Source organism: Manis javanica, chromosome 1 (assembly GCF_040802235.1).
Source record: "Manis javanica isolate MJ-LG chromosome 1, MJ_LKY, whole genome shotgun sequence".
NCBI lineage: Eukaryota > Metazoa > Chordata > Mammalia > Pholidota > Manidae > Manis > Manis javanica.
Genome location: NC_133156.1, coordinates 55,648,243 through 55,665,926, shown reverse-complemented (window position 1 = coordinate 55,665,926; position 17,684 = coordinate 55,648,243). Strand labels below are relative to the sequence as shown.

General features: G+C 54.6%; 1 protein-coding gene across 9 annotated transcripts; it reads left to right on the top strand.

Moving 5' to 3' along the window:
• Window positions 1–841: 841 nt before the first annotated feature.
• On the top strand, window positions 842–16,610 carry RNF44 (ring finger protein 44). 9 transcript variants are annotated; one of them, XM_036995160.2, is made up of 11 exons: window positions 842–1,042; window positions 11,119–11,270; window positions 11,457–11,646; window positions 12,044–12,211; window positions 12,601–12,777; window positions 12,864–13,025; window positions 13,104–13,228; window positions 13,542–13,629; window positions 13,717–13,838; window positions 13,969–14,068; window positions 14,273–16,610. In XM_036995160.2, exons 2-11 carry the CDS (start codon window positions 11,164–11,166, stop codon window positions 14,333–14,335), a joined length of 1,302 nt encoding a protein of 433 aa, XP_036851055.1. In that variant the 5' UTR covers window positions 842–1,042; window positions 11,119–11,163; the 3' UTR covers window positions 14,336–16,610. The 9 variants fall into 9 exon arrangements, with proteins under 9 accessions (XP_036851055.1, XP_036851053.1, XP_073088654.1 ...); XM_036995158.2 differs by lacking the exon at window positions 842–1,042 and adding an exon at window positions 6,070–6,302; XM_036995159.2 differs by lacking the exon at window positions 842–1,042 and adding an exon at window positions 6,342–7,040.
• The last annotated feature ends 1,074 nt before the right edge of the window (window positions 16,611–17,684 follow it).

Below are 17,684 nucleotides of genomic sequence, written 5' to 3'. Positions count from 1 at the left end.
CCTGAGTCGAAATCCTGGGCCCTGTCACTTCTGGCTAAATCCCTTCACCTCACTATGCTGCAGTTTTCAAAGATATAAAACAGACATTAATTTCCTCTCGTGGGCTGTTAGACTTTAAGGATAACCAAGCTAGTTCATGTTAAGCACTTAGAATATTGCTTGGCACACGGTCATTGATCAACAAATGCAAGCTTTGAAAAATGTTAGCTTGAAGGCAGCTGGCTGAGCCAAGTCCTGAGCTGAGAAAAGTGGGTATGGTGGGGCAGCCCCTGGGAGGCGAGGTGTGCAGGGACTGCAACGCCGGGCACGACCGGTCCGAGTGGGCCACACGGGGAGCGGCGGTCTTCGCTGGCCTGATACGCCCAAAGATTCGGGGCCGCGGGGGTCCGTTCTGGGACTGGGCAATGCGCGGCCTGACAAACAGCGGCCACGCTCGCATCCAAGCAGGCTCTGGCGAAGGGCATACGCGTCCTCTTGTCACTGGAGTCTCCCGACCTCCCGAAGGAGGAGGTATCATCGGTCCCATTTCGCAGACTAGGGCGTCTGAGGGCAACATTCTGAAAGTGGTCCAAAGCAGGGTACCAAGATCTGCTCATCCAGTCTTTGCTCTTTGTATATCGACCCCGGGTCCCCACAATCCGAAGTAGGGGAGGAGGACAAACTCTTCGGGAAGCGACGGTTCTTTAAACGGCCATACAACCGTATTATCTCCCCACTTTCACAGATAAGAAGACCGAGTCAGTCACTAGGCCTAGGTCACGCGTGGGGGCTGCGCGCCTTTTGCCGCCAGACGCCGAGAGGCCCCTCCCTCCCTCCGCTCCCTCACGCTTGGTGCAGTCCAGGTAGTTCCACATGCGCGCGGGAGCCGGGGTGAAGCTGCGCAGCCGGCGTGGGCCCCGCACGCTTCCGTCCCAGTGGTGAGGCACGTGGACGGTTCCACTGCTCGGGGCCAGGGGGAACCGCAGCGAGACCTGGACCCTGGGCTGCAGCGGGAGCTACACGCCGGCCGCCCGGTGTTGGTGGAGCCCCGCCGCGGCCCCAGGTAACGCCCCGCCCGGACCCTGAGCGGTGCGCCCCAGGCGCGGGGCCAGCGAGGACGCAACAACAGAGGGCGACTCGTGGGCTGGTAAAATAGCACAGGGACCTCCATCAAGGCCTCTGCCTGCGTCCGCAGGGCCGGAGCTTGTTGTCCTGGATCCCGAAGGCAGGGCTGCTCTGCTCATCTGTCCACGCGTTAGGTCCAACCGCCTCGGTTCGGGGAATTCTGGGAACTACAAGTCCCAGCGTACCCTGCGCCCAACTCAGGCCCCAGTAGCATCCCGGCGGGTTCCGGGTTCAGCAGGAGCGAGAGCCGAAGAGGTACCGCATCATTTGGACTCGTCTCCTCCGTCCCAAATATTTCACCAACGCTCCTTGTGCTAGCCGCTGGGAAACCGGAGCAACGTGCCCTGGAGCGGTTGCAGGCCCCAGAACAGACCGCTGCACCCCAGCCCCGTCGTTAACTGCTCTCAGGATATCAGAACGCTAGGGAGTTCAGAGAGGGTGTGTCTTGCCCGAGGTCACACAGCTACTGTTGGCCCTCAGCCACTAACCCCGGGTGGAGCGCGTGCGAAGGGTTTGGAAGGTGGTGTTGGCAGGTGGAGGGTAGGAAGCTGGCCCTTGAGTAGGAAGACACTTAAGATGGAGGGGAAATGGGGCATTCGGTTGGAATTCCTTGGGCCTGCCAGGCTCCTGCACTCCTGCAGCCCACGGTTTTCATCGCTGGATTGTGTGGTAATGGTACCTGTTCCCTCCTCTGCAGACCCTGAGGGTTCCAGTGGTGAGAGCTGTATGGGGGAGGGAGTCAGGGGAGGCCCTCCCAACGCCATACCTACAGAGCTCACACATCCGAGTACAGACCCAAACCCAGAAGGTTGGGCAGGTACTGCCACAGATGCACAGATGGAACCACTATTGACTCACTGAGGTAGGTACTCTCCCATTTTACCCGTAGCCAAATCCTAAGTAGGAAAGGAGGCTCAATTTGAGCCTCACAGAGGTGGTGACTTCCTCAAGGTCACAGAGCTAGGAAGAGGCAGAGTCAGTGTCCAAGCCCAGGCAGGCTGGCATCAGATGCTCTGTATTTAACAGTGTATGCCTGCTGCCTCAGTAGCCTGGAGGAAACGAACAACAGTGCTGCACACACTGAGTGCTCAGTAAATGTCATCTGTCACTAGTGTTGTTGTTGTCCTGATTTTACAGATGAGAGACTGAGGCAGAAAAAAGCAAAATAACTGACCCAAGTTTCAAAGCTGGAGCCAGAGTGCTGTAGACCTGAGCCCCTGCCCCAGGCACACCTTTACAGACACTCCACCCTCCCTCCATCTGCACAAACACGGCCACTTCTTTATAGGGGAGCAAAAGTGTGGGGCTCATATGTGAGGGCAGTGTGTTCAGGCCTGCTCTGAGTAGAGAGGACCTGGCAGGGGAGCTCTCAACCCCCTCTCTGGGGTGTGAGGCTCTGGGCTCAGGTCTGATACTTCATGACAAGTGAGAGGTCTAAGTCCTCAGTTGGCTCTATCAGGCTGTGCTGTGTCCCTGGCATGTTCCTTCTATCTCTTTGGTCTGTGAGCTCTACCATGTAAGGTTACTGGGCCCTGTGTCTGGAGGATGGCTTGAGGGGTCTAAAGAAAACAGTGGGGTACTTTCTGACCCTGAGGGAGAGAAGGAGGCAGCCAGCTGTCCAGGCTCTTGGGTAGGCAGATGGAACAGGACAGGGCCACAGCAGGAGGCCATATCCCCCATTCTTCCTGCCCAAGCCTTCTTGCCAAAGTGGAATCCCTCCCACCTCCTGCAGAGGAAGCCTGTGGGTGGAGGCTGGAATGTAGCATCCAGTGCTTTGCACTTACTTAGAGGGTCCAGGATGAGTATTTTTCTGCCCCTTATCCACTCCGATTGGGAGCCCCCCGGCCAGTCCCTGTGCCTTGTGCTCTCCTCTTGCCCCAGGATATCTGTGCTTTTGATTATTGAGCAACTCCTGGGCACTTGTGTTGGCATTTGGGAAGGAACCAAACTTAATGTGAGAGAAAAATGTGATCCCGTTTGCCCCTTGATGGCTGAGCCATATTTCCCCTCATCCATTTCCTCATCTGCAAAGTAGAACCAAGGCTGGTACCTAGCTCTTAGGTCACTGGGAGAACCACTGAGAAGATGATCAGGATGGGCCTTGCCCAGATTGGCAGGAGATCCTAGAACCCTAATTTCTTTACAGATCTCATAGCAGATGCCTGGGCAAGGGTGAGCCATTCCCACCTGGGGTTTCTGGAGCCCACAGAGCCACACTTCTGGGATCTCTGGCTAGGGAAGCTGCTTTCTGAGCCACTTTCCTCATCTTTAAGATCAGAGTAACAGAACCTGACCTCAAGGGGGTATGGAGTAAGAATGAGGCACACAGTAGGTGTGCAGGCCACCCCACATTAAGGTTCCAAAATATAAGACCTGTCAGTGAACCTGAGAGGGGATTTTACAGGTAAGTCCAGATTTCTGGCTTTTCTGGAAAATCTGATAAAACTGAGCCTCCTTCCCACTTGCTCCAGAGTGATTCTGCTCATGCCCAGGAAGGTTTTTCAGGTAAAGGAAAGTTATATTATTGGCCTCTGGCCCTTGGGGTAAACTTGAAGGACTGTAGGGCCTCCCAAGGGAGTAAACCATTGGGGCATGCATGACAGAAGACAGGGCAGGGATTTCCTGGCCTTGTAGCACCAGGGGCGAGAGTCAAACCCAGAGCCCCTTACTTGGGCATCCAGCGTCCAGTGTGAGCCAGGCCCTGCTGAGGGTATGGGCAACAGTCCCATGAAGGTACTTCTGCTTTTGTGATGCAATGTGACAACAGGCCTGCCATGTATTGAGGAAGCCAGAGCAGCTGACTGCCAGGAGACAGGTCAGGGAGGCTCTGGGGAGGCAGTCTTTGAGTTGAGCCCCAAAGCTTGAGCAGGGTTTTAAAAACAGAGGTGAGTAGGGATATTGAAGATGCTTTAAACAGAGATCATTGGTACAGTCAGGCTTGGTGGTTTCAAAGTATGTAACTTGATTGTGGCTCAAAGTTGCTTTCTGGGGGTGTGGGAGTGGTGAGGTGTCCTCACTGTGTGGCCTCAGGCAAGCCATTCACTGCTTTGAGCCTTAGATCTTCTCCCATAAAATGAAGCTGGCTACCCCAGTGGTGCCTGCTTCCCAGTGAAGGCTGGACATTAGTGCACTTAAACATTCTGAATCCTCTTGGGCCAGGAGGGGATTATTGAGTAAGACACAAAGCATTGTGACAGGGTTATGTACAAATTAAATGGCATAAAGTGAAGGTCGGGGTGCATCTATCCCTGAGATCAGAGATGGGAGTGTTCAGTACAAGATGGAGACCTCACAACTTCCTCTAAGAGGTGAGATGAGAGCAGAATCTGGAAGGGCAGAGAAGAGGAATGAATTGATAGGAAGAGAAGCAGGGAAGGCGAGGAAGCATCACCATAGTTGTTGAGAAGTGAGCCTGAAAAGTTTGATGGGGGAAGCTTGTTAAACACAGCCCTGAAGGCAGGCAGTAGGGAGCCATTACAGATTCTAACCTTACACAGGCAATGGGCTCTCTTAACAATATAGGCACTTTTGAATATGGGAAGAATTTTCTAATTGTTTTTACATAGTGAGAAAAATAAAAGATTGGAAGGGATATAGAAGACGGGAAAGTTGATGATAAGGAGATGGTTAGAGAAAGGCATCATCACCCTGTACATCACCTGCAAAGTTTTCGCTGTGATGGATAGAGTTGGGAATTCCCAGTAACATCTATTTCACTGCATCATGAACTGTATCTCCTGTGCTTAAAGATCTGCAGACAGCCCCTGGGTACCATCTTCCTCCATAGTGCAGTTCAGATTGTTGCTGGTCTACACAACACCTTGAATACCCATATTCCCCAGACTTCCTTCTGGATTGTTTCCATTGGAACCTTTCCAGAAGGGAGATTTCTGACTGTAAGGAAGGAAAGTTTCTATAGCTTAAAAGACTTTAAGACATACTCTTTCACAGTAGTTTTCTTAAGAATTTTCAGTAGGTTATACTGTATAAGGGTTTTTTTTAAAGAGCAAATGTACAAAAGCATATACAATAAAAGTCTATCCTGATCCAGCGCTCTCTTCCAGTTCTCCTTAAGGTCAATTGTTAATCAGATTGTACCCTGTATATCTTTCCAGAAATACTATATGAAGATAATGTATCTACCCAAGTTTAAAAAGTATTGATGCAAATTGTTACACTGTGTTCATCATCTTGCTTTCAATTTTTATTTTTAAATTCAGACTTATGAAATAGACCAAAAGAGCCTAGAAAATGACCCCCCGTCCCCCACCCAAGCTTAACAAATGTTAACATTTTGCACTGGCATCTTGTGTAGGGCTGTATTGGAGGTAGCCCTATGTCAGTGCACCTCCTGTACAGAGGAGTCCAGTTACGATATGCGTACATTATGAAGTCTTTTCCCAGCTCTCGCATATTTAGGGTAGTATTGATGTACTCTTTTTTAATTTTTAAAAATTTTTCTTAAATATATGTGAAGGTAATACCCCACTCTGTATAATGTCTGCCCTTGAGAGGTATCAAGGCAAAGGAGAACGAAGCTCGCCTTTGGCTTGGGTTGAAATCCCTGCTCAGCTACCCTTCCTAACTTACGTGACCTGGGGTGAGTGAAGCCCCTGTTAATTCTCTTTACCCATATGTAAAATAAGTTGTAGTAATATCTCTCTCATACCTGCTAGGAGGAATAGAGTAGAAAACTAAAGACTTGATTGGGCTCAGTTTCTCAATCCCTTTAGCGAAGGAGCTTTCCGCGGGGACATCAAGCTCTCGGATTCTGCCTAGAGCCAACTGGAGCAAAGGATAACCACAGCTTCAAGCTGTTCCCCGCCCCTTTCCCTGGCCACGCTGAGGGCGGGGCGGTTATATGTCTCTGTAAGGCAGGGCCAATCGGCAGCCTGGTAGGCGATAGCTCGTTTGCATGGGTTGCCCTCTATTGGTCCGTTGGGCAGTGTGGGCCGTCCCAGTTTTTTAAAGCCGCGGCTTTAGTATAAACACGGAGATGCGAAGCGGCCAGGCTTTGATGTCACCGTGGCGCAGTAGTTCTTGGGGCTTACGTCATCTCCGGGGAGGTTGCCGTCCCTGAGCTGTTACAGCCTAACCACTCGAGCTGGCTTTAGAGGCTGCCCCCGCCCCATCGAACGTCAGCCCCATTGCACTTCAGTATCCCAGGCGGCGCCCCGTTCCCGAAGGACCATGATACAGTAAGTCCGGGCTGACGCTTTCCCGGGGGGACCCATTTTTCCGGCAGGGAATCTGAGCTCCAGAGGCGCAGTGGTTGGTGACTTGGCATAGCAAGTTTGAGTTGTAGCCGACTGGTCTTGGCCGCTCTGGGGGTCTCCCATCTTTAGGTCAGGCCATGTGACCCCGCCCCTTGCCTACGATGGCCGCGATCACTTTAAGTAAGAAGGTGGGGGCGAAGTTTTTTAAAAATCTGCCTCCAAGATGGAGGTGCACTAGCCACGTGCCTAGCCGCGGCGAGCGATTGGTTCACCGAGCACCCTCGCGGGGCAGAGATCTAGGCGGGGCGGCCCCAGGCGCCCGCCGGCTTGCCGGAACCTCCCGGCGCGCCCCCGCGAACTCCCCCTCCCGCCCGACGCGCGACCCCCCCGCTTCGAATGTTGTGAATCAAATGTGAGGTTTGTTACATTCCGCTGCTGCCGCGGACAGTTCTTAAAGGGCCAGCCGCCGGCAGCTGCGCAAACCGGGTCGCCGCCTGCGCCGCCTCCAGCTCCCGGAGGGCCTGGAGGGAAAGAGGGTGACCGCGCGTGGGCCTCCCGAGGCGTACGCTGGCAGACAACAAAGAGATCCGCGGAAGGAGCCGGACTACCCCCGGACTAGGGGGTGGGGAGGGGGCTCTTAAAGGGTGCCCCCCACCCCTTTCCAGCTTGGCCTTCCTAGGTCGGAAACAAAGGAGTCAACGTGTGGCCTGGCGGCCTAAGGTGAGTCGGGGCCAGAGCCCCCAACTCCCGATTTGTGCATCTTGGAACTCCCGCCCCCTCCCCTGGGACTGGGTGCTGTGCCCTGGCCGGCTCCGCAGGGGTTAATCGCGGGCCGTCCGGAGTGGGGACCGCCAGACGACCCCCCACCCATGGCCCCTGAGGCCGGGCCGAGTCTTCCTTCCCCGGAGGCTGAGCTCTGCGGTGGGAGAGGTCGGAGCCGCCCCCTCCCCCTGCGCCGCCACTTCCTTTGTTGTTGCTTTTGTTTCACGCCGAGCACATGGTCCGAGATCCCTGGCTCTTAAAGTCACAGCGCTCTGTCCCCGACGCCGCAGACGGACGTCTGGTCCCCCACGTCTCCAGGAACGTGGCACCAATGAGTGAGGGGGAGATGAGGGAGGCCCCTCTGCGGGCGGGTGTCCGCATCTTAGCCCGCATCCCCGTCCCCCGAGATGGGTGGCTGAGAACCTCCCCGGAGCCCTGCAGCCTGCTCCTGGCCCGCGTTGAAGAGGGGTCTGCCCCTCAGGGACACTGGTTTTCTCCCCTACTAATGTGACCGGCTGTTTCTTGCGTCTTGTCTCTGCTGTTTTTATTGGGCGTTCTGGGACAAAGAGATTTTCACCCCCATTTTACAGTTGTAGCAACTGAGGCTTACAGAAGCTAAGGTATTTCCTTGACCAAGGTCACACAAGGAAGTATGCGCTGGCCAAGGACTTAGAGCAAAGAACCTCCTAGTCTGGCCCTCAGCGGTCTCCAGGGACATGTTGGGGAGCTGTGCTTGCCCACCAGGAAGTGCTGAGTCTAGCCTGCCTCTTTCTGGGGGGAAACGGAGGCTAGAGGGGGGGCTTCTCATCCTACCTGAATCTATTTATGCTCTCAGGGGCTGACTCTGCTTAGCTGTAAAACAGCCCTTGTTCTTGAAAACATCCTGCAGGCCCAGATGACATGACAGAGGCTCCCTAGACCGGAATTGGTATAGCTGCTTTGGGGCACTGAAGTAGGGAGTTAGCTGCCTCCTTGGGGCAGGGGTGGATCTGTGGTATCATGCCTGCTTCCAGATAAGATTGGATTTAGGGATGGGACCCTCAGGACCCATTTGCACAGACCTTATTGAGAGCACAGCACAGAGGAGTGTGGAAAGGCAGAGCAGCTAGGGGTTTGACCTTGAGCAAGTTGCTAGCTCCAATTCAGGGCCTCACTTAATTCTCTCCACAATAGGGCTAGTCACCTGGGCCTGAAAGAGAAAGCTCTCCTGATCTCCTTTTGGGCCTGGAATAGAGAGCTGGGACTAGGTGGTTTTTGGGGCTACTGATGCTAATGAGAGAGCCAGGGATTGGGGTAATCTAGGCCTTGTGGCCTCGAGCAAGTGACTATTTACTTTCTCTGGGTCTATTTCCTCAACTGTGAAGTGGGTGTGTCCCTTCTGGGCCCCTGTTCCTGGTAGGACTTCAAGAACCAGGGGCCCCTCCCTTGCCAGCTTGGGTATTCCCCTAGGGAGGAATATTCCCAGCTGCCCCCCTGCAGTACTTGAAGTAGCACCTGATTTCTTTCTGTTTGGAGGGTGGTGGTGGAGGTCGGCCTATCTTATTTTCTAATGGTGATCATTCACATTTAAGCTTTACAAATCCTTTCTGCCGTGGCCTTTGAACAGTCCTTGCCATTCCATTTGGAAGTGGTTATTGGGGTGTTCCTATTTTACAAATGAAGGAGCTGAGGCTCAGAGATGGGAAGTGATATGCCCAGTCCTCAGCCTGTACTCTGGCCAGAAGTGGTGGTGACATGTGTGAGAATGCAAGGGTTGACACTGGCATCTCTGGCATCGTCATCCATAGCTAGAGGCCCTGCTCTCTGCTGGTCTGGTTTCTCAGCTCCTTGCTACTTCTCTTTCCTGAGGAGTGGGGGTGGCTCTGAAGGAGCTGGCTACAGAGCAGATCCCATGGGCCTAGGTCTCTGTGGGGTCCACATCCCAAGCCTTGACACTGCCCAGACTCTGGCACAACAGCCTGGCATGAGAGGAGCAGTTATGGCTGCTGCCTGGGTTGTATCCCAGCACACACTGACTGACTGGCCTTGGACCTCACCCCTTGGAGCCTTAGTTTCCCTACTTCTGAATGTTGCTGTGAGGACTCATCACTGTGGCATATGGGAAGTTATTGTTAATGTTCCTCATCGGCAGGACTGTGGGCTGCCAGGATCTCTGAGGTCAGTTAGAGCAGAGGTTCCCAAGCCTAGCTGTGCCATAGAAACTGCTGGTTGGTAAAAATCTAGATCCCCCTGTTCCCCAGACCTTTAAAGATTCTGATGCAGAAGGTCTGGAGTGGACCAGGAATCTATTTCTATTCTTTGAGGGTTTCCTCTGTCTTGGCCTTTTGTTCGCTGGGCTGGATTGTCAGCAGGATTCAGGGAGGCAGTGTGTGGAGGGATGTACACATGGCCCACACCAGGGGTCACAAACCCAGTCACCTGTGGTGGGCAGATGGGGAACGGGCCTAGGGGTGGCTTGGAAAAAAAGCTCGTACTCTTAAGTGAGGGGAGCTAAGCAGAAATGAGGGCCCAGTGGGACCAGATTTTCTGCTTGTCCCCCACTCCCAAGAAAAGCCGTATTTTTATGTACTGTCCCAGTTTTTAATGATTGGCCCTAACTTCACTACTGTCAGACCCCAGCCTTAGATCTGTGTGATAGGCTCTGTGGTGTGCATGTACCACATCAGGCCTGCCCTGTGCTAGACACAGGCTGGTCACTGGGCTCTGCCCACCCTTTCTGCAAAGTGCCAGAGTTTGAGTAGGGCGGAAGAAGTGTGAATTCTGGCTCCTCGGCTTCCTGGCTTTGGCCTTGGCTGGGCACCATCCTAGCAGGTGGAGAAGAGCCCTCTTTGCAGGCTGGTTTTGAGAGTAAGGGCCCAGGCTTGTAAAGCCCAGCACAGAGGAAATGTTCTTGCCACTTTTGGGCAAGAAGGAACAAGGTGTTGAGGGGACACTACACTGGCTCCCTGGCATGTCAACAGGGAGGCTGCACTTTAAGCTGGGTAGCAAGGGGGCATGGAAGCTTTGTCGGATAGAGAAAGGGTAGAGGGATCCTCCCTCCAGCTGGTCCTATTTGATGTACCCTTCATCCTCGCAGGGCCTCAGTAGTTCCAGAGCTTTCTCTGCCAGGGCCTCATCCCAACCTCTGGAGTTAATAAATGGTCCCCCAGCTTCCCCGACCTGGACCTCCAGCTCTTACCCGAGGGGGAAGAAACCTGCCCCACTCCGTTCCCACTCAACTTCCTCCCTTAGGTTCTTGCTTCCTCTTTTTTCTCCACCAGCCCCACCTCCATTTGAAGGCTGTGTTGGACCCTCCCTGTCAGCAGAAGGGTGCAGTGAAAGACTCATGGTTATCCTACCTCTCAGCTTTGACACTTGGGCATGTCCCTTCTTCTCTCTGAGCCTCGGTTTTCTCTTCTGTAAAATGTAGCTAACCTTCCTAGAGCAGATGAAGTCACACCCTTGGGTAGGCACTGTGGGAAAGGGTTATGCAAAGAAAGAAAAACGGACTTTCCTTAGGCTTGGAGCCCCTGAGGGCAGGAACCAGATCAGAACCTCTTAACTGGCTGTAATAGGAGACCTGGGCTCCAGGCTGGATTGGAATCTCTCCTGCGCCAACTGAGGTGAAAGGAGGAAGCTGGAGTTCTCCCTGCCACCACCACCCCCCACAAGAAACCCCAGCCACCTGGAGGCCAAAGTTGACCCCCACACCAGGACGCTATGCCCTGGGGACCCCCATCCCTGCACCGAGGGAGACTTACATGAGCCAATTAGCCAGAAACATGCTGGCCAACCCTATGAACTGACCACAGCCCTGAAGGGGGACTGTGAAATAGAGCAGGAAACTGAGGCCCAGGCTCCCTGCACACCAGGCCTGTCACTGGTCTTTCAGCCGTGAACCAGTGCCAAGAGGGCCAGACCCAGAGTACAGGCTGCACATGGAGCTCAGGGGTGTGGTGGCATCAGTGGCCCCTGGAATTGTGGCTGTGCCTCCCTGATCCCTAATGGAGCAAGTGCCTAGACTTCTGTGCCTGAAGTTTGTCTGTTTGCTTCCTAGGGTTGTAAGCCCCGGCCCAGCCCCTCCATCCCTCTGCCACCCCTGATGCGACCATGGGCTCTAGCAGTGACTAGGTGGCCACCCTCCACCCCTGCAGGTCAGCAGCGAGTCTCAGCAGGACCCCGCAGCACCCCGGGCCAGCTCCGGGGAAGGTAGGAAGGTATCTCCCAGTTCTGCAGAGCCTCAAGTTTGGGCTGGGGCACAGGGGCCAGGGGTGGCAGGGCACAGGGTCCTGAGCTATCTTCCTTCCCCAGTGGGTAGTGACCTTGGCTTCTCTCCATGCTCTGTGAATGAGCAACCCCCCTCAGTCCTACTGGGGCCTCCTCTCTGTGGTGCAGCCCCAGCCGCGAGGGCCCCCTGGCCAGCCTGCCTGCCCAGGATGAGCGCTTACCCTCCCAGCAGCCGCTGCCCCATCCACCACACCTCCCCATAGAGGAGCACCGAGCTTCGGCTCCTGCCGGCGGGAGCCCCCGAATGCTGCACCCAGCCTCCCAACAGAGCCCATTCATGGTTGATCTCCATGAGCAGGTAGGCAGAACACCCCCGCCCCAACGCCCTGCTGATCCCTAGCCTCTGGCAAGTTTGTCTGAGAAGCAGAGGTAGCAGAGCCGTGATTTCACTTGCTTGACTCATTGCTTGTTCAGGGAGGCATTATTAGCCCCATTTTATAAGTTAAGGCCCAGAGATGGAAAAGGGCCTTCTCTGGGACCACACAGTGGATGAGTGGTAGAGCTGGAAGCCCCTCCCTGATGCCTAGAGGGTTCTTTCTGCCCTCAGGAGCTTGGGGCAGGGGGACAGACAGGTCTGTACTCAGGTAGACCCCAGCAAGAGAAGGGAAGGGAACTGACCAGGCAAGATTTCTTACCTGGGGGCAGCTGTGGCCAGACTTCCTCCCTATAGTTCTGGGGTGTCTCTTTGCCCACAGGTGCACCAGGGACCCGTCCCTCTGTCCTACACAATCACCACAGTGACGACCCAAGGCTTCCCCTTGCCTACAGGCCAACATATCCCTGGCTGCAGTGCACAGCAGCTCCCAGCATGCTCCGTGATGTTCAGTGGGCAGCACTACCCCCTCTGCTGCCTCCCTCCCCCGGTGAGTGAGCCTCTCTGACTCCTACGCCACCCAGCCCAGGCAGGCAGCAGAACTGAGATGAAGTTAGGACACCCATCTAGGCTATCATAGCGCCTACCCAGTTCCAGGCTATCGCCTAGGAAAGTGTGGGTGTGCTCATGTACAGTGAGGGAGCATTTCAGTGCTCAGGGACTTCCCTGCACCCCAGTGCCTGGCTTATGATTTGGAGTTATAACTGGGCTTTAAAAGTGTACTGTCCTGCTTGGATAGCCTTGGCCAGGGATGGGTTGGTCCAGAGGGCTTCAGTAGGGATCTCCTGCTGGATGGAATGGTCTCTGGCCCTTACCACAAGTGCAGACCCAGCCCAGAGCCCAGAAGAATGTTCTCTAGCTCCCCACCCTCTCTCTCAGCAGCTGATCCAGGCATGTACCATGCAGCAGCTCCCTGTGCCCTATCAGGCCTACCCCCACCTCTTCTCCAGTGACCACTATATCCTGCACCCCCCACCGCCAGCCCCACATCCCCAGCCCGCCCACATGGCACCTCTTGGACAGTTTGTATCGCTGCAGACCCAGCACCCACGTATGGTGAGTCTGAGCAATGGGCCTGATGCTAGAGGAGTGGGGGGACTCTCTGTCACTGACTCTGGCTGATCCACCCCTGCCTCTTCTAGCCCTTGCAGCGGCTTGACAACGATGTGGACCTGCTTGGGGAGCAGCACCCCCTGGGGAGCTTCACCTACTCCACCTCTGCTCCAGGTCCAGCCCTGTCCCCATCTGTGCCCCTGCACTACCTGTCCACTGATCCACTGCACCAGGAGCTGTCTTTTGGAGTGGTAAGTGCTGCCCCCAGCCCAGGCTCTAGGGTGACCAGAGACAGGCCCCAGACTGACCTGCCCCTGGCCCCCCAACAGCCATATTCCCACATGATGCCGCGGAGACTGAGCACCCAGAGATACCGTCTGCAGCAGCCGCTGCCCCCACCACCCCCACCACCGCCCCCGCCGCCGTATTACCCCAGTTTCCTGCCCTACTTCCTGTAAGTACCAGCACATCTGTCCCAGGGCTGTGGTGCTCCATTCTCCTGAGGCCTCCAGCGGTCAGACTCAACATAGCCCTGTGGGGTCCCCGGGCCTCTGAAGCCATGCAGCATCCTAACCAAGACACATGCTCTCTCAGTCACCATCTGGGCTCCTCACCCATCTACAGCATCCTGGGACAGACACTGGGGTGCCCTGGTGTGAACGCAGCAGAGCTCTGGGCTTTGTTTCATAGAGGGAGTCGGGAACAGCTCTGCACCCCATATGCCTGCTGACCTTGACCCTGGCTCCCCCATACCTGTCTCCCCCTAGTTCGATGCTGCCAATGTCACCAACAACAGTGGGGCCCACCATCAGCCTAGATCTCGATGTGGATGACGTGGAGATGGAGAACTATGAGGTCCCGTGGAGCCCTGTTCTGCGAGGTGGGGGTTGACGGGAGTTGTAGCCCTGGGCCCTAGTGACCCTTCCCCTTGCCCAAATCCAGGCCCTGCTAAACCTGGCAGAGAGGTTGGGAGATGCGAAGCCCCGAGGCCTCACCAAAGGAGACATTGAGCATCTCCCATCGTACCGCTTTAACCCGGACAGCCATCAGTCAGAGCAGACGCTGTGAGTGCCATGCCCCCATCGCCTGCCCTTCTATGAGCACAGATGGGCTGCGAGGGGCCCCCCTCTTTTGGGGGCAGTGAGCCTTCCCTCTGCTGTCAGCATGGAGGTGACGCTCTGTGCCCTCCTCCAGGTGTGTTGTCTGCTTCAGTGACTTTGAGGCACGGCAGCTGCTCCGCGTCCTCCCCTGCAACCACGAGTTCCACACCAAGTGTGTTGACAAGTGGTTGAAGGTAACACAGCCCAGTGAGCTCCCAGGTCTTCCTCATGTGGTGAGGGAGGAGGGAGGGCCTGGAGGGTCTCCCTCCTCATCCCTCATCCTTGCCATCATCCACAAGTTTGGGCTCTATTCAGGGGCCAAGTCCCCACCAGCAGAACAGACCTGGCTGGGGTGGGGACAGGCAGGAGTGGAGCCTGATGTGCCGCTGCTCCCCCAGGCCAACCGGACGTGTCCCATTTGCCGGGCTGATGCCTCCGAGGTGCCCAGGGAGGCTGAGTGAGGCCCACAGCCGCCCAAGAGAGCCCTGTCCGAAGCTCTGGAAACCCGGGGGTACCTGGGGAGGATGGGGAGGGAGAGGCCCAGACCTGCCCCGTCGTTCCCCCCTGCATTTCCAGCGCTGGTGCCAGGGTCAGCCCCGAGATAAGCCCCTGCAATAATAAGCCCCTGCATTTGCCAAGCTCCAAAGACTCCTTCTACCTGCCAGTTCACCCACCATGACACTGAGTGTCCCCAACTCAGTCTCCCTATTTGCCCTTGGGTCCATCTCTGTTTTCTGCCATTCCTGGGAGCCAGGGGCCCATTCCCCCAGTGTGGCTGGTGGAAATTCTTGGCTACAGGGTGGGCAAAGAGGAGCCCCTGTCCTGGGTCACCTGGTCTCTTGCACTGAAATGGTGTGCCCTCTGCCTGGGTGGCACTAACAGGCATACAGACAGATGGTGAATGGAGGCCATTTTCTGAGCCCCAGGCCTTGATTCTGCCTTGATCCCAGACAGACTCAGGCAGGCAGCCCTGCCCAGGCTGCTGTGATATGTGGGTCTGGCTCCTTTGACTCTCACCCCAGGCACAATATTCCAGCCCCGTCCCAGCCCCAGGCTGGAGGGCATCAGAGCCAGCCTCCAGAGAAGATAGGAGACAGGCCTCGAGCTGGGGTGGCACGTATCCTGAGGGGGCTGGGCCGTACCCGAGAGGGTGAGTTCCTGTGTTCCTGGTAGCCACCTCTCCCTGGCATTGATGGGAGCGAGACAAGTGCCCAATCCCCTCTGTCGTTTTGCATGTATGTGAGGAGCAGCAGGTTTTTTTTATTCATTTGGCCCAAAATCGCGTGTAGGTTTTGGGGTTTGGATTTTTAAATATTTTCTTTTGGTTTAATGGGGAGAATAGGGACCAACCAGGACCGTGTGCCCAGGGGGCCAGGGCTGGGCCAGTCAGCTAGTGGTCATGGGCAGGGCTGGGGGTGCGGTCTGCTCAGCTAGTCACTGCCGTGCACAGCACAGCACGCGTCCTGGAGCCTCCTGGGACCGCATGCTCTTCAGGGCATCTTTCCCTCTCCAGCCAGGGCCCCTGTCCCATCTGCCTGGGTGAGTCCTCCAAGGAAGTCCCAGGGGGACAGGGACCAGGGAGGGCGCGGGCCCCCCTCCAGCCTGAGCCCTGCCCACTGCGGTCTGGAGGCGGCCCCCTGTAGGGACTGGCTGAGCTCCCAGCCTCTCCCTCCCTGGTCCCATCCCTTTCCTTTCCTACCCCAGCTGGGGTTGCTGCCCTGAACGAACCGCGTGCGGGGCAGGCACATCCTAGCAGGCCGCCCCTGGCGCCTGCTGCCTCAGGGACGCTCCAACCACCCTCGTTCTCCCCCGCAGCGGCCCTGGCTCCCTGCCCCCCACCCATGGCCTGCCATGGGGCCCCATCAGCCTGGTCCCACCCCCGTGGAGAACCCAAAGTCTTACTGTATATAACTCCAGGTGATGTTTCTATATTTATAACAGTGTTGAAACCCCATGTGTTTTACACAAAGAACCTCTCTCCGACCCCCCTCCCTTCCCCACCCCAACAAAAGGTTTTTGAAAACGCTTACGGTTCCTGGGGCAAGTGGCAACAGGCTCATGGATTGTGTGTCAGCTGCAGCAATGATTCTAATGAGCAGCTGTTAGGGAAAAAACTATTTAAAATAAAAATCATTTTTAAAAAATTTCTAAAACAATTATTTAGGATATTTGTGATTTGCTGACCTTGCTATAGATGCCATGTTACCATTGATTTCCTGTGGTGGGGGCTTGTCATTGTTTACTCTATTTACCAGTTTCTGGCCTAGGCATGACAGTGGGCACCGTTCCCCCAGCCCTGGCTGGGCCCAGCACCTCTGTTCTGAGTTAGAAAGGTTTATATATATATATATATATAATTATATATATATAAAAAAATATGTAATCTTGGGGGGCCCTGTTCCTTGCACATTTTACAGTTACCTCATTTTTCCCATGTATGTATTTGAGAAAATGCTAATATATAGAGAAAAAAATGGTTCTTAAAGCTTAAATGTTTGGTTTTTTCCATTCCATTGGATTCACATTGGTTTGTAGCATTTAACATAACTAGTATGTTGTATTATATATATATGTGTATACTGATTGAAATTTTTAACAGATTTGTACTTTTTTTAAAAATGGAAGTTGCTAGTTCTGCTTGACCAAGTAGTGCAATCATTATTTTTTTTAATATTGTTGCTGATTTCAGAGGGATATTCACTAATAAATGTATGATGCATATCAAGTATTGCCCAATCTGCCTTTGGCTGCCTGTGTTCTTTTGGTGGGAAGGAGTAAGGGGAGTGGGGGTGTCATCATTCTGAGAGTGGGTAGGGGACAGAGATGAAGTGGGCAGAAAAGACTGTCCTGTGCTGTGGGACCTTCAGGGGCTAGGCAGGGGCTAAGCCCCAGTTAATGATAATACAATATTCTGGGCCATCTGCAGCACAAGCAAATTAGGAAGGATTTCATCTAACTGGTTTGAGAAAACCATCACTTCCTGGCGTGTCATTTAAATTCTGGAGGTAGGTTGTGCTTCAGGCATGACTAGATTGGGCTTGGGCATATCAGAAGGAGCCGAGGTCTCCAACTAATGACTTAAAAGGAACTCTTTGTGGTGGTTCTTTGTAGCTCTAGCTCAGTTTTCCTCTAGCTTAGCTTCATGTTCACGGGACAGCCACTTTTTCCCAGGAGCTCTTAACAATTTCTGGGGTAATCTTTATTAGACCCTGTGTGCCCAGCTGGGCCATTTGTTACCATCGGGGAGCTACAACAGCGTGATTGGCCTGGCCTGCATCGCCCACCCACCCATGGGCCCCGCTGAAGGGGACTTGAACCTCTCACCCCCAGGCTCATTTGTGGACAGAAGCCACCCGAAGGACCAGATTGGTGATGAGTTTGCTTCTCATCCAGGATGACCAAGCTTGTCATGCAGGGATACCAGCTTGTCAGCATGCCACCACAATACATGAGCAAATGCAGCGAGCAAATGGCCAGGGGTCAGGAGACCTAGGACCCTGTGATGCCACTGTATATAGCCTTGGTCGGGACACTTCTTTCAGTCTCTGAATCATCTGCAAGTTAGGGGATGATCAGATGAGTGGTTCCCTATGTGTATTTCAGAGAAAGTCCTGTGGAAGCAGAACAGGGTTTATGCAAAACAGCCCTGTGGTCAAATAAGTTGTGGGAATACCCTGTGGAAGGTAGCAGGAGCCTGTATTTCAGAGCTTTACTCTAAGCCTTGGCTATGCTGGTGTTTATAAGCCCCTAGGAGTGGAAACCATGGGCAGCCTCTGACATTGGGCTTGGCTACGTGTAGGTCTCAAGTTG

Coding starts and splice junctions, on each gene's coding strand:
- RNF44 (XM_036995160.2), top strand. CDS start 11,164: ATGCGACCATGGGCTCTAGCAGTGACTAGGTGGCCACCCTCCACCCCT. Junction 12,212..12,600: donor TCTGCTGCCTCCCTCCCCCG/GTGAGTGAGCCT, acceptor CCTCTCTCTCAG/CAGCTGATCCAGGCATGTAC. Junction 13,229..13,541: donor AGTTTCCTGCCCTACTTCCT/GTAAGTACCAGC, acceptor GTCTCCCCCTAG/TTCGATGCTGCCAATGTCAC.